The sequence below is a fragment of the Pseudopipra pipra genome, chromosome 3 (assembly GCF_036250125.1).
Source record: "Pseudopipra pipra isolate bDixPip1 chromosome 3, bDixPip1.hap1, whole genome shotgun sequence".
NCBI lineage: Eukaryota > Metazoa > Chordata > Aves > Passeriformes > Pipridae > Pseudopipra > Pseudopipra pipra.
The window spans coordinates 6062562-6079239 of NC_087551.1; the positions used below are offsets into that span (position 1 = coordinate 6062562).

Genomic DNA, 16678 nt, shown 5'->3' on the forward strand with positions numbered 1-16678 from the left:
GGGAGCGGGTTTTAAGCAGATTACAGCTTGAAGATTTCAGTGTATCACAACTGAATTAAACAGCTGTGGGAATTCAGAGCATAGACAATGTGTAGGTTGGCTATTTTTCAGTTTAGTGAGAATGTATCTTAGTGTTTCCCACAACATTTTCGTCATGTTTAATTTCTCTGTCTGTATGAGAACACTGAAGACTTTGTGAAAGCTGTTGACATTTTGCTTGAAAAATTAGTGTCTCTAAGTTGTTCCTTAAATGAAGTTTTAGGTTGGTTTATTTCTTTAAATCCACAAAAGCAGCCTTTCACCTAGTAACCACTATATTACCATCTACAGCTTGGCTTCTAGAAAACATTCTGACCAGGAAAGAGTATTTAGCCAGAAAAAAGAGAAAGGCTGTAAAAACCTTTGGGTTGTTAGAGGACTATAAATTCCCAAATAGAACAAAATTTGGTGGAAAAATTTTGGGATTTTTTTCTTTTTGCTTGTTCTTGGAGGGGAAGTTGCACTGTTGTTTACAATTTGCTTTAATTCTAGGTTTACAGGAAGGACTATCAAGAATGTAATCAATATGGGTTCTTATAACTACCTCGGCTTCGCAGAAACAGATGTTAATGCTTTGAAAACTGTGACCATAGAGTTAGAAAAGTATGGGACGGGAGTCTGCAGTACCAGGCAAGAAATGGGTGAGTAAACAGCTGGATGTTTGCTCCAGGTAAACCTTGTTTACCAAGGTTTCTGTAATTATATGCTTTTTTTTACAGATATCTTGAAGGAATCGCATCAGCAATTACTTGTTTCGCAGTTAAAAGGGATGCTGTGTTTTATTTGTTATCACATGAGGATATTTTTTCAAAAGGAAAAATAATACTGATTTTTGGAAAAGCAAAACTAAATGCCTGGGATTTTTAATGATGGAAGTAACGGGCTTATTTTTTAAGAGAAGTAAAAACCACACAGAGACTTCAAGAACTATTCTAGGGCAAATCAGTTGCATCACAGATTTGTATCTGTTACCACACACAGATGTTTCAGACAAAGAAAAGTATCTTTTACATAATTTTTTTTTAATCCCATGTTCTAAGAGCATATTTAAATTTTTTATGAGACATTATTGGCTCAAAATAGAAATTTCTACTGCGCCTTTAAGGAATAAACTCAGGAAGGCTCTATCTGACTTTTTTGCTTTATGTGTCCTTTATGATTTGTCCGCTTTTTTAGTTTGTGGGCTGCATGTAGTGTTACCTTCAACTTTATATTTTTACACAAAGCCATGCATTCCTAATGGTACAATCAGCTTACATTTCGGAGAGAATTTCAAGCCATAGAAATGCAAGGGGTGGTTTCTTTTCAGATTTTATCTTTCTTAGGAGTTAATTAAAAAAAAAAAAAAAAAAAGGTAGGCTTGTCAGAATAGAGAAGTCTTTTATAGACCTTTTATCCTAATCCAGCAACCTGAAAAAATTTCGGTTTTTATCTCTCAAAGTAAACTCTGTTCCTCCGGAAATGTTATGAAAAAAAAATACTGTATTTATTTTGAGTTTCTATTAGTGTCTCATTTCCAGATGAAACAATAACACGAACCTTGCCACCTGCTTCTTATCTTGTCAACATGCTTTGATTTGCCAATAATAACTATGTCAGTGACACCACTCAGAGGGGGTTGACAGTTTGACCCTACTTTCCTTTTGTAGGTGACCCATCTGGTGACTGCAATATATTATTTAACCTGAATTGCATGCTTGAAAGTGGTCACCATTTCTAGTCATCTAAGGTATTGAAGGAAGCTTTCTTTCTGTCTTTTTGCTCTTGGATTTTGTCTAAGAACATTTCAGTACATCTAAGATTATGATTGGTGTTACTTATTCTTTAGCTTTTGCAGAATTTTTTTAATGGAAGGCTTGTGTAACCTTGACTTGTTCTCAAAAAAAAAAATCACTTATTAAAAGATTTTTCTTTCATTGGCCCTGGCTTTTGTTGGAGCCTGTCTGTCACCAAGACCTGTATAAACAACCTAAGGAAAATAGCCTCATAGCGTGGATACCCTCTTTCCTTCCTCCTTTACCCTCTTGTACTGCCTCAGCTCTGCTCTCACCACAGTCAAACAGATTTGAAAAATTCTGAGTTAAATATATGTACACATATACTTTCAAGTGAGTTGGGAAGGCTCTGTAAGAAAGGTCTTACCTGTATTAACTAGCATTTGTCATCTCCATCCTGGATAAATAGAACAGACTGGGTTTGTTTCTGGGCAGATCACATTTCAAAACTTTTGTTGTTATTGTGTGGCTGAGCTCAAGTGGTTTGAAGTAAAAATGCAGTGAGCTGCAGGAGCCAAGGCTGTAAATTGCCTGTGGGGTCTTAATTCAAGAGAGCACTTGAACATATTTATATTTTCAAGCTACATGACTTTGAAAGCACTGTTCTGCTTGTGTGCATTTAAGTGGCTGGCATGTTTGAGTTTTACCAACATCTCTCTTTGAGAGAAGGATCATTCCACTACTTTCAGAAGATTTCAGAGGGAGGGCAAAACAAAGAAGACACAAATGAAAGTGATTTGAGTGATGTTTGAAAGAATACGTGATGGTGAAACTGTCCTTTGTGCTCTTCTGCCTACACTCCTCCTCTTACAATTGTGCAGGCTGTGGAGTGGCTGTGAATGCTGTCATATCAGAATGTTGTTGCAGGTAGTTTGCTCTCAGAATAAGTTAACGTGGATGTTTAAACATGGTTAAAACTGATAAAAACAGTGGCTGACATCCCTAGATTTGTCCTCCCTAAAAAGATTAAAAGCTTTTCACTCCATTTTTAATTCCATACTCTTTTTAAATTGTAATAAGAAATCACTTCCTTAGTGATTTCTTAGTGTCATTTTAGACATGTTTCTGAGGCTTTTGTGGGATTTTGAATGTGAAAAGAAAAATATTTTCCTTTTTTAAAACCAAGCTAGCTATTACCCCTTAGGAGCAAGATCTTGAAGCTATAGGTAGTAGTTCTGTGAAAGCATTACCTTGTTGTTCAGTGGTCAGAAAGCAAATCAAACACTAGGAATTATTAGGAAGTGAACAGAAAGCCAACCACAGCCTTAGTATGCTGCATAAAGCTGCTGTTTGCTGTTGTCTTGAGTACTCTCTGTAGTTCTGATCAAAAATATTTAGCAGAATGGGAAAGTGCAAGAGAAGGGCCAAAAGGATCATCAAAGGCCTCAAACAGCTTCTGGGTGAAGAACTACTGAGCCTGCTGTCCTCAGCTGTCAGAAATGCCTGTCATCTGCCTCAGAAAGAGCCTGAAGGGAGAAATTATAGAAATCTTCAAAATTATGTGTGGCATGAAGAGAGGTCAGGGTTCACTGTTCATTGCTTCTGCCACTGCCAGATCAACAGGGTGTTGTATGAAGTTGGTAGAAGGTTTCCACCCAAATCCAGGAGACAGCTCTCCACACTGGAGGCTGGCAGACCTGAGGAACTCTTTGCAAAGGAAGCTGCAGATGCCAGAACTTTACACTCCCTTGCATTCCAAGGGACACTGGCCACATGCAGAGGAGAGATCATTGATAGAAATTAGAAAAACACAAAATGTTGTCTGATTCAGGATGTCCTTAAGCTGCAGTTATTCAGAAGCTGGGATACTACTATATATGTCTGTCCTGCTTTCGTTCTACCCCAATCAACACATCAGACATCAATACAAGACAACTGTCAGATGAAGGATTACGAGCAAAAGGGACCTCTTTTGTGTGTATGGTACATTTAGTACTAGTTGTTTAGCATTATTTAATGTAATTAGTTGTTTAATATGAATTTATATTATTAATTACATGCCTATAGCCATTGCTGGGCAATTGTTAATAGTGAACCTGTTGACTAGCAAATCATCATACAAATTTGACTTGAACTAGGAACACACACATAGTTGTATTGTTATGAAGCTGGGCAGTATTTACAACAAAGGTAGCACATAAGGAACTAATGAAGCAGTAACCTGGCTGTTTTCAGTGTTTCTAAGTACACTAAGATTAGAAAGGTATTAAGGGAAGATACTTAAATCAACAAGAAAGAGATGCACATAAGCCTGGGGCATGTCTTCTACCAGCAGTAGCTTGGGTGAATGTGTGAAAGTGGTTGTTTGCAGATGGTAGGCAGAAGGCAAAACCCAGTGATGATGGGTCTGCTTAGAGGGGAAATACTTTTCAGTTCTGTGTGGTATGTGGCATGACAGTAGTCCCTGAAGGATCTTGGTGGCAAAAATTTAAGCATAAATAAGACCGTTCAGAAAATTTCAGAGCAGCTGGAGATGTAGAACACAGAAAGGTCCTCTGGGTCAGAGGGGCAGGCTGGGAGGAAGGATAGGACCATTCACCTGGAATGGTAAGAGTATTCTGAGCACATCTGAGACTGGGGAGGTTAAACTTATCAAAGCCAGCGGAGAAGATGCTGCATTAACTGTATGAGATGCCATGGGAGGATACAGCAAGATCTGCACCTATATCTGACCAAATTGACCATGAGTGTTATTTAAATTAAAACAGCTTTTGTCAGCAGCAGTTTCTCCTGTAGGTGCAGAAAAGGTCAATCTTTATTTTTTCCCCTTTGGCTAGTTCACTGTACATTTTACATTTTTCATGTCCTGATTAGTTTCTTGAAGTTTTGTTTTTCAGAAATAGACCTTGGGTCTGAATCAATAATTCTTAAATGTTGAAGGATTTAAGTAGCCATCCAGTACCTAAAGGTGGCTACAATAGAGCTGGAGAGGGGCTTTTTACAAGGGCATGGAGTCATAGAATAAGGGGGAATGTCTTTAAACTGAAAGAGGGCAGGTTTAGATTATATTTTAGGAAGAAATTGTTCACTATGAGGGTGGTGAGGCACTGGCACAGTTTGCCCAGAGAAGCTGTGGCTGCCCCATCCCTGGAAGTGTTCAAGACTGTGTTGGATGGGGCTTGGAGCAACCTGATCTAGTGGAAGGTGTCCTTGCCCATGGCAGGGCGGTTGGAACTAGGTGGTATTTAAGGTCCCTTCCAACCCAAACCATTCTATGATTCATTCCGTAAGTAACTGGACACCAACTAATTGAGTAACTGGAGTGTTTGGAACGTTAGGGTATTTATTGTAACTACCCCCAAAAAATCTCTGTACCACATTTTATGTATTTTAATCTGCCTTTCAAAAGTGTTATTTTTTAGCTTAATAAAAAATGCTGGCAAATAGGAATCTAAATAAATTTGATGTAGCATATATTCCCTCTATATAGTGGAAAAATAATGAAAGAATGACAGCTTGAATGTGAAGTCCTTTTTTCCCATGCAAATCAATGTATTTTAATGGCTGGAGTGGGAGCTGGCTACTGTTGGAGACAGACTCACAAGCCTTTTGTCTGAGCCCGTCCTGTCATTCTGTGTTTACAGTCAGCCTTTTTTAAGCAACATAACTGAAAATTATTGACAAACAAGCAAATTAGTCTCCTGGTTGCTGCTTGCAGATGATAATATGATCAGTAAAGTTACACTTCTTTTAAGATAAGGCAGATTACCATGCCCTGAACACTCCTAGGCTTAGCACCAGGCTGGTGACAGGACTGTCACATGGACAGCTGGTGGTTCCAATGCTCTATTTATCTAACTCCCCATTATTCCTTATGGAGATGATCTACGTGAGTAACTGGAGCAAACGTATCATTAGTGCTTCTTAAGCAGCCAAGCAGGATTCCTGCCTTTTGAAATCCTTCTCCTGTGATTATGCCTTGGACCAAAAGACAAGATGGAGCCTGCACAGAACACTTGCAGGGTGATTCACTCTGGAGGGCATGGTTAGGAGATCACCCTTTAACACCTGACTTGTGCTCAGTTGTGGGGCTTTTTGTTCATTAGAGGTGGGGGTTTTTTGTTTGATTGGGATCTGATTTCCAAAAGGCAGATCTGAAAATCTGTGCCAACATTTAAACTACAAAAGTAGCTCTGACCCCTTCACTTTCTTCTGTTGGGTTTTAAGGCCTAGTATAGATTTCCAGGAGCATTTCAAGAAGGTAAAAATATATATTTCTTCATTCTTTCTTTTATGTCACTTCAAAGCTTTAGTTAGGGCTTGCTTGTTTAAAACTCAATACTGAACAAACACAAATAAATGGTCCATTTTTCAGTTAAGAGAAAGAGATAAAAAACTAATGTTCCCATAATTTACAGTTTCCAAGTAGGAGATTAAGGAAAAATACAGCCACATAAATGAGAATTTATATGTGTGTGTGTATATATATATTTCATAACCTTGGCTACTTTCTGGTGGAGTATGGTATAAATTAGGAAACATGAGAGGAATTTTCTTTTGTCATTTCCTACTAACATCATTTTCCCTTTTGCACCTACCCTTTCATAAATAACTTATCCAATTTATGATCAAAGGGTCAGGTTTGTTCCTGGTGTTTCACCATTGCAAAAGTATGCTTTGCAAAGCAAGATTAAGCTCTGGATAGTCCACCTTCTGGCAGGTGGAATTGAAGGTGTCCAGAATAACTTAAGGGTTGTATGACTTGTTTAAAACCTAAAATATCTCCTATATGTGATGTTATCTATGCAAATATTTAGATACTTAAGGTACTGCCATCCAGGCTTTGGCGTGAAGAAGTTGGATTTAAATGTAAGTTTTAACTTTGTGTTTTTCTAAAATGAAAAAAGAAACAAAACCAGAAAGATCTCAGCTAAACTGAAGGTTTTGTTAAAATGAATCTACTTTTTTTTTCTGAGAATCAGTAAATTACACAGGTATATCATTAGATCTATAACACCCACAGCATCTTTATGGTATGAAAGCCCTATTAGCTGGTAGCAATGCTAAGAAAACTTGAGTATTTCCTTTCTATCAAATGATTCCTCAAAAGCTACCTATTTTGGGGCTGTTTTATGCACATGCAGTGTTAAATGAGGCAACTACATAACACTACAGTATCATTCTCTCTCTCTTGCCAATGTCTCGTTCTACAAGTTTAGGCTTTGCTCTGGTAGTGGGCTCTGTAGGACAGTTGATACCATTTGCATCATTCACTCTGGAAGCATGGTGTAAAGAAATAATACCATTTCTACATCTTCTGTTTCTTCATCCTTCTATAAATAGCTCATCCAGCCTTGCTTTTGTAAAAGCATGTATGCGTTTCAGTGGTACTATTTTTTCGTCTCTGACAAATGTTCTAGCAGGGTGAGTTTGTGACCTTAAGTTTCAACTGTGACAAGGAAGTTCAGGTGTTTTGTTCTGTTCCCCACCCTCCTAAGGGTGCCTCTGACAAACCTTCATTTTCATAGCATAATGGCTCTTATTCACCTGGGTGAGTCACATCAGGGATGCACAGGATTCCCAGCTGTTCCTTTTTCTTTCAGTGACTTGTTGCTTATATCAGTTTACTCCTCCAGCTTTTGTTTTAACTTGAGGCAAGCAGGGATTTTCCTGTCTTCTTTGGGTCTCAGAATTCCAAACATAAAATTCTATTACAGGATCCTGTTGGCAGTTTAACCAGTCCGTGTCACTAGTGCATAAGAACCTGAAAGACTGTATTGGGCAGACTAACCAGTGGCACAAAACACCTTGTCCAGGCTGAAAGTGTCAAAGCTAAATAATGACTGTGGACCATGGGAAGTGCATTTTCAAGCTTTATCTGTCTAGTAGACTGACAGTGACTTTGAACCCAAGAGTATGGGTAAGCCAATGACAAAAGCCTGTCAGAACACAGTGTGCTTCATGTTCCCTGTCACCAGAATGCAGTGACAAGTTAATGGAGGGAACTGGGTCATCAGATTTTGAAAAGGAGGGGATTTGCTTTGGGAAGAGAAGTGTGGGAATCTGTGGAGGTGGCTACCATTGTGAAAGTCCACTTCTGATAAGATCTTTGATCTTAATGCCTATACAGTCTTGGGTCACAGTAACTCCTGCTGTACCGTAGTGCATTCACCTGTTCAGCAGTGAAGAAAAACTTTCAAATTATTTCATTTTGTCTCCTAAAGACACAGGTACCTTTCTCTTTTTTCTTTGTCTTAAATCTTTCCCAGAAGGTTGGCGTACATTATTTAGTTGTATCCTCATTTGGTGGATCAAACCAAGCTGTAGTTGGCCTAAAAATCAGAACAGGTGGAGGATGGGAGAAATTTCTGATGTCCGTGCATGGGGCAAGTGTAGAAGCTATCTGTGTGTACAATGTATTAATAAAAATGTATCTAGTGTATCACTTCATTCATCAGAACATGATGGTGATCTTGAATCTAGCACAAAACAAGACATTTTAAGGGCCATGATAACCTCACTTGACACCTCTAAGGCTGTATTTAAGGAAGAGCAGTGTAATTACTGCCTTTCTTATGTAGCTTGAGATGTTGATGGTGAGTTGTTTCAGCTTGTGCCAGTTCCTTTGGATCAAATTTGCATCTGGTCTGGTTGTGCTGTTTATGTTTGTTGCAGGGGTTGCTGTGACTGGCTGGGAATGCTAGTGGAACAAGCCTCATCCCAGCAGAGCATATCTGCCCCCTTGTTTCCTCCAGTGGAGAGAAGTGATATAATTGATGCCATTTACAGTGTCCAAGGACTGACCTATACTGGAGATTAAATTAATGATTAAATAAATGCCTAATTTATTAAATAAATAGCCCATTTACTTTAAACCTGGCAAAATGCAAGCTGACATGCTTTATCAACTCTGCTCAGTGTATACAGCTGTCATGGACTTCCCAGTGTCAGTACTGGTGTGTATTGTTTTGCTTCTGCAGCATCTCATCTCCCACCTACACTATAGCCATGACAATTAAGGTAATTCAAAACCAGGGCTCATTTTGCAAACCTGTGTCATTCAGGTTTTTGTTTTGCAAACTGATTCCAGTTTTTATGCCAGGATTTGTAGGCAATACCAATGTACAATATCATCTCTATTCAGTCTTGGGATTAGTAAATAATAAGTAGGGATTGGTCACTTTCAGAATGTTTCATAATCACAAAATCAATAAAAATAGGTCCAAAATGTGCTGTTCTTTTGTGGGTCATCTAATAGATGCTTTAACAGAACAATCTGTATTGAGTCAGGCTTTTCTTGTTTGGAAAAAACAGAAAACATATGATGCAACCCCAAAAAGCAATTTAACTCCACCCCAGTAGCGTCAGATTTATCCCTGGAAAAGTCAGGGACAATTTTGTCATGCCTTAAAATGCCTCCCTTGCAAAGCACACACTGCTTGTCTCTCGTGCTTTCACAATCCTCCTTCTAATTCCAGCTGTGACCACAGTGTGGTTTGCTTCAAGTTTCCGTTTCAGACTTCATCAACTTTTTGGGTGCTGATATCCCTCAAGTGACAAAATAACATCTGCAGGGAACACTGAGGCAGATGGTCATGCTGGAACTCTTAGTGCTGTAGTCAGGTTGAAGACTAGATGGGGCATATTTGCAGAAAATATAGAACTAGCCATAGAAGTACACTCTGAGACCTGGGCCGGGCTTACAAGTTAAGACATAGATTCTCACCCACATTTCCAGTGAGCAGCTCAGCTTTGAAGCACTCTGTAGTTTTGTATTTCATGAAGCTTGGCTACTAAATGGTGGCTGTGTGCAGAGCCAACATGTATCCAAGCGTATCTTGGAATCTACAAATTCAGAAATTAGCCATCCTCAAAGAGCTTCATGCAGGGTCACCTCACATCTGCTGGAGGCTCTGCAGAGCCAGATTTTCTGTGTCACATTGCCTAACTTCTCAGAGCACAGAGACAGCCCAGCTCCATGTACAGTCAGTGTGGTACAAGGAGTGCAGAGACATTCTCAAAGCTCTGCCAGTTAGCTCAGGTCTAGCAGAACCCAGGCGGGCTCTGTGCAAAATATGTTCTTTACTGGCCATGTAAAGGTTTTTCCAGAAGCCATATGACCCTTGCTCCTCATCTCCTGGCTGTTGGAGTGTTACCTGGCTGCATGATAGATACTTTGCACATTCTTTTCCAAGTGAATGTCGTTCCTACGTTAGATATTTAATGAGAAAAAATAATGAAAACACTACTTCACTCTACCCTCTTAGTGTTGTTGCTGAAACTGTTCTTCTGCCATTTATATTTGACTTTTTTAATGAGCTCTCCTCCATGATGAAGGTAAGATCATCTTCCTGACTCATCATTCTTGTTGAGACGCTCCAGCCAAGCTTCTGTGTTCCTCCATTCATCTCCCTTTGTCCATCACAGTGAACACAGCTTTCTTGTCCCATCAGTTGTACTTCACTTTGCCTATATTATTGTGACAGCAGTTTGTGCAGTGCAAGTGAGGTAAGGTATTCACTTGCCTAATTTTTTTCTTCTGTTCCCTGATTACAGCCTTACTCACAGGGGAAATGCTCAGTCAGAATCCACACGCCACTCTCTTTTCTTCCCCACAGATCATCCTGTAAGAGTTCCTTCTGCCTTGGTACCTGCAATGCACAGCCAGGCAACCAAAGACTAGAGAGCTGGCAAGTTGAGATGATTCCTTACTGTTCAAAGCTATTTGTTATCTCAGTCTCTTAACACCACTCTTTTGTTTGTTGCGTTTTGTATTTTGTCCTCCTTCGCTGTGAGTTGGGCAGGAAGGATACTGCCTTTTTTGGGTAGTTGGAACACCTTATTTGCTTGGAGACTTCAGGCACTAATATTAGATAATTAACATGCAATAAAGAAGGCTCTCTAGTGTTGCCTTATCATTTATGTTCATTGCTGAGAGGAAGGAAAGGGGAGAGTTATCATCAGTTATGGAGAGTGGAATAGCTTTTACCTTCCAAAGCAGAAAAATATGGAGAACACTTTTGTTTGTCTATCTATGTAAAATCCTAATTAAGGATTCTGTATACATACGTAGGCACTCAACAAAAAATGGAAGAATCTTGTCCCTGGTTTTTGTTTTCACATCCAGAGAGAATTTAAGAATGCCTAAAATGTCTTCCCCCCATTTCCTACAAAAAAGGAGGTATTTTTGTCCTCTTTGCAAGGGAGAGAAAAAGGCAAATAATTAATCTTCAGAATAAACTATGTCAGAAGTTGTTACAGAAAAGGGAAGCTTTTTGCCACAGCAGCTGCTTTGCTGCCTTAACAGCTGCAGTATTTATTAGTATTAGTCACAGCTGGTTTGCACCCTTGCTTTTTCTTGCATTACCCACACATGCACAGGATACAAATGAAAAACCTTCATTAGAACTTAATGTCATATAGCTTAATAACACACTTCTAGCCTGTTCTTTTGTACGTTTTGTGCCTTAAAACTTTCGCAGTTTAATGAGATTTAATATTCCCTGTGCTTATTTCTGCAGGCACCCTAGACAAGCATGTAGAACTAGAAAAACTTGTGGCCACGTTCCTTGGTGTTGAAGATTCCATGGTGTTTGGCATGGGCTTTGCAACTAACTCGATGAATATTCCAGCCCTTGTTGGAAAGGTGAGGATTTCCTAAAGGAACACGTGGAACAATCGTTTATTGATTGTTTTAACTGCTGTTACAGAATTCTGGGCGCTCACTGAGTGGAAAGGCTTGATCGAGGAACAAAACTTGGTATCAGGAATGTGTGAGTCACCTTGTGACCTTAAATATGCTCCTTCACCACTTTTGCTAGTGCTGAGTGTTGCTATCACACATATCTAATACTTATTTAAGGATCAGGGATATGGCTGTTTAGCTCCTCTTGATGAAGTTGCTTCTCCCTAAAAAGTAAGCGAACGTTGTATCCCTTGACCAGGTGTTGTGGGAGAAAGTATTTGGGCTGCTTGCAGAGATATTGCCCAGCTGCCTGTGGTGAAAGATGACTATTGGGATAGTTTATACAACACTTTCAGGAAACAAAAAGCACAGTGCTTTACCATTCCTGATGAACAGAGCTCCAGCCAGCTCTGCCAAGAAAGCTGGCAGCAAACGCAAGTCTAAAGTCATGACCATATTACAGAAGTTGGGTTCTTATTTGGTGCTGAAGGGACTTCATCTCTGATTTGGGGTAACTAACACAAAGGCATGAATATCCATCATCCTGTCAGTCCTGGACATCACAAGCAGAGACACTGTGCTGGGAAAGCTGGGAGCTCCTCCTTATTTCATCGAAGTGTGGAATAGAATGAATTCACTTTGTGGTGTATGATCAAAACTTCTGAAACAGCAGCATAGAGGTGAAGACACTTCTTCACTCACTGTTGAAGATGAATGCAGCTTTTGCAAGAGATTTCTGAAATATGTGTATACAAGTGTTGAGCAGGGACAGCTGCCTCAGCTGCTCAGGACATGAACTTCAGTCTGCAGTGGTGCTGGAGAAGTTGTCCAGCACTTTCAAAGGGAACAGATACTGAGAATTAACAAAGGTAAATTTATGAAATTGCAAAGGTAAATTTATGGAATTGCAGACATACATAGTAGCTTAAGATACTTGTCCCTTGCTTATGATAATTTTCCCTCACTTACCTGGCCTTATGTGGAGACTCAAGCCTCTGTCAGACATGGGATATTTAGATAAAAGTGGCACAAATAAAGATATGACAGGATGTATCATATATATATATAACAATTCAGTGTATATTGTTATACAATATTATTATATATTACAGATATTGTGTAACTGCCCTATGTTTGGGAGGTTTTTTTCCTGTGTTTTCCTCTATAATTAAGCCTAGCAGCTACATTTTCTTGTCAAGATGCATATACACTTACTATTAGTGCTTCATACCAGTCTCTAGGCAGACTGTGTGAGTATCTCTCAACCTAGGCCTAATCCATGATTCCAAAATAAGTATTTACTTAATGTTGTGTTGCCCTTTGGGTAATGATGTTTAATAGAAAGCAGAGCTAAATTAGGGTTCAGGCCTGAATTTCAACTGTGAGTCCTGGCTCCTGTTAATGTAATATACAAATTTACTTCTCCTGCATTTCTATTTTAGTTTCTAAAAACAAAATGAGTTTTAAACTGAGTTAATTAATAAAAAGTATACTCCAGGTCAACTGTAAATACATTTACCAGAGAAAGGCTCCTCCTAGTGCCTAAACTTCACTCACATCTTAATGGAGGTGGGACTTACAATCTCTCCTGATCTCATTTCTGCAGTGGAAAGTGCTGATGTCAGTCCAGCCTTTTTTTTTTTTTTTAATTACTCCTCCTTACACTACTACTGTCATACACTTTATATATGGGGCAGTGGCTGCATTTTCCTTGCAACTCAAAATAGACTGTAGAGAGACGATAGAGGAAGCAACACCTCTGGATTTTACTATAAAACAGTCAACCTTCAGTAGGGTTATTTGCTACTTTTCAGTTACAGGAGAAATTTGATCCTGCGAACCACCTGAGAATGTGCCTGAGAATCTGACCCCACAGTTTCTGCCTGCCTTTGCAGTGCACCCTGGCACCTTCAGAAAAGTGGCAGAAAATCCAGTTCATGTTTAATACTTACAGCTTAACTGGTGCAGTTCTTTATCACAGGTGTGTGTTTGTGCTGACACGCACATGCACACGTGTCAGCAGCCTCCCAGTTCGTGCAGGTACTTACTGTGCTCCTTCTCCACAGGGCTGCCTCATTTTAAGTGATGAGTTGAACCACACTTCTCTCGTTCTTGGTGCGAGGCTTTCAGGTGCCACTATTAGAATCTTCAAGCATAATAGTGAGTATTGAAGTTGGAAAACTGTAGAGACAGAATTGTTCACACCTCAAAGGCAAGAATGCTTTCTTTCAATGCTTACTTTGCTGTCAGTTCTCAGGCAGAAAGATTAACTGTTTAATTTTATGAGTGATTTCTGATGGGAAAAATTAAGAGTGCAATACTATAATTACTATTCTGTATGATTTGTGTCATCAGGTTGGACCTTAATTTCATAATTCAGTGTCGTCTTAATCTCGTTGCTGTCTTTTTGACATTCTGAATGACTGTGTGGTGTCATAAAGGGTTTATCGTTATTGTCATTATAGCTCAGGCAGTAAAAACACACTTACAAAAACATGCCTCTGTTTCCAGAAAGTTCAGTGCAACCAGAGTTCCATTCACATGGCATTGCTTTGAAGCAGTTATTCTGAATTTCCAGGGATCTAATACCAAAGATGTAGATGGTTGTATCAAAAGCATCATCTCAAATATTCTTTGAACTAGAATTTTAGTATAGAAATCATGCATTAACTTTGCAATCATATAGTTATCTTCTAAAATGCTCATGCTTTTTAAGTTTTATTTAGTTAATGCTGCTGTGGTTACTGTCAGAGACATTGGGACTGCTTCGATGACGAGTTGTTCTTTTCCACTGTTCCCCATTCCAATTCCCCTTTCCATCCTCACTGCTGCCACCAGGCAGTGATTGCAACAGAGGTTTAGAAGCTAGAGAAGTGGTGAGGAATAAGAAGAGAGATCTGATTACCTTTGTAAATAGCTAATACAGTCCCTTCTCTTCATTAAGTGTTGTGTTCAGCCCCAAGGGGAGCAAAAATGCGTATGTTGTAGAAGGCCTAAGGATGAGGTGGAAGGAAAAATACACTATAATTATAATGTAAGAAGTTGTTATAATTAATATCTATTCATAATTTGGGCAAGAAGCAATTTCTGAAGATCATTCAAGAATTAAAGGTCACCTGAACACAAATATTTTTACAAAAGTAATTATTCTTAGATTGATCTGTAGCAAAACCCAGCTTGGTTCACTTCCACAAATCTGGATACACTAAGCATGGTTTTTGTACCAGTTTTGTGGGGCTTTTTTTCTTTTGTTATTCAAAGCCTTATTCCATTCAAAATCAGGTTTACATCACATCTTGCAGGATGACCTCTCACTACCCAAATCCGAATGTTCTCGGTCTCTCCACCCATCCATGTTGCATGCAGCCCAGCTGGCTTGGGTCACTTCCACAGCATTTCAAAGAACATTCCAGTTTGAGGAGTGTATTACTGTCAACTATGAAGACATCACCTGGAGCTGTTATCCTCACTCTAAGGAATTTGGTCTCTAACCATCCCTCACTATTTCATTCCCCTCCCCAGAACCTGATACCTAAGCAGCCTCTGCTTGTGCTTATGAAAAATTAAAGCTGATGCTCTTTTGAATAATGTGTGAACCTAAAAATAATAGTGAGCTATCCAAAAAGCATTAATCCAGCACTGGAAAATGTAGACAGTTCCTTTAAGGGTCTCAGCAAACCTCAGTGGAAGCCCATCCAGATTGCTTTGGAAAAACTCATTGGTTTCTAATTAGAGATCTTACTTGGACAGTAAGGACAGTCTTGTATGCCATTGCTGAGACATCACCTTGTTTTCAAAATGAAACTGTGGAAACTTTTCCAAATATTGTTTGGAATTTGAGTGACAGATTTTGTCATCACAATTTTGTGGGCTTTGAGCCTGAACCTAAGCTGCATTTAGAGAGCACTTCATGTGGAGAAGCTTACACACTTTCTCTCAGCCCACTGTGTCTGTTAGTTCTGTAGTTAGAAAATTCTTTCTTTTAGTATTTCCTTAATCATATCCAGAAGTTACAGATCACCAACAACTTCTAAAATCACATGTGCAGAGATGTATGTCTGTGCCTTTTGCTTTGGAGGAAATAGGGTGTGTATTGGGGGAGGTAGCAGTGGAAGGTGCAATCCAACAGGACTGCCTTTGTAGGATGCACAAAATGAAGCAGACAACCTTGTTCTCTGTGGATCTGTCAGGGAATAGTTTAATACCAGTCAGTACAGCAAATTAAGGACATAAGTAACCAAACTTCCAGCTTGGGTTGGGAGGGTTCTTTTCAGTTAGACAGATGCTTGTTTTGTTAGATCAGAGCTGTGTTGCTTATGGTCCCAGATTATCCTTCTTGCTAATGTGTGGATACATAGCATTTATCCAGGCATACCCAAATTGTCAGAGTATGTTACTACTGTCGTTGTCATGCTTATGAACAGTGGAATTGAGCCATTCTCCATGTGACACTGGTGTGAAGGCAAAGTTCCTTCTGCTGTATTGGCCCTGTGCATGAATAGGAGACTTTGCACCTTGAGTTACCACTTGTAGATCTCTAAGAAGCATTAATTTCAGCATCATCCTTTTTGTTACTTTTGAAAACCCTCCCCTGTTCTAGTTAAAAAAGGCAATACCCTCCACCTCTTCTTTCTAAGGGCAAGGGACTGATGTATGTCATTTAATATACAGAAATTAATGACCCTTTAAAGAATCTGGCCCCGGGCATCAACTGGAGGGAGTTACTGTGTCAAAGGCATGGAGGGAGCCCTTTGATGAGCAGCTGGAACAATTCTCCAGCAAGGTACAGAAACACACTCACTCTCACTCTGTTTTATCCTACACTAAAGACAAAGCAAGAGATGCCAGTCAGTACCAGCACTAGTGCCTGAGACATGCTTTCTGTGCAGGAGCAGCGAAATAAACTCAGATCAGGGAGCAGATTTGGAAGTTCCCTTCTTGCTTTGAGAATGCAGCTTGGGAAATCAGCATTTATTCCATGCTCCTTACTGCTTTCATCAGGCTCTTGAAATGCTGTGTAATGCCCTTGATAAAACTGCCTGGAACATATTTACTTTGGCTCCGACTTCCTTGGTTGCGTGGGTGTAGAAGAGACACTGGGAGAAGGGTGAGGTGTGAATGTTTGTTGCATTTATTGTAAATGGGGGGGAATAATTATGTAACAATTTAGTGAAGCAATGATATATTTTCTGAACTAGCTGCTTCCTGAATATAATACAAAAAAAATGCAGAGATTGTG

The 16678-nt window shown here is 39.4% G+C and overlaps 1 protein-coding gene across 1 annotated transcript in view; it reads left to right on the top strand.

Moving 5' to 3' along the window:
• The window catches only part of SPTLC3 (serine palmitoyltransferase long chain base subunit 3), a 293881-nt gene that overhangs the window by 239110 nt on the left and 38093 nt on the right, over positions 1 to 16678 (top strand). The window contains exons 26-28 of the mRNA XM_064647552.1: positions 532 to 680; positions 11276 to 11400; positions 13506 to 13599. Coding sequence (XP_064503622.1) covers positions 532 to 680; positions 11276 to 11400; positions 13506 to 13599 — 368 coding nt within the window. The remainder of the gene's footprint in view (positions 1 to 531; positions 681 to 11275; positions 11401 to 13505; positions 13600 to 16678) is intronic.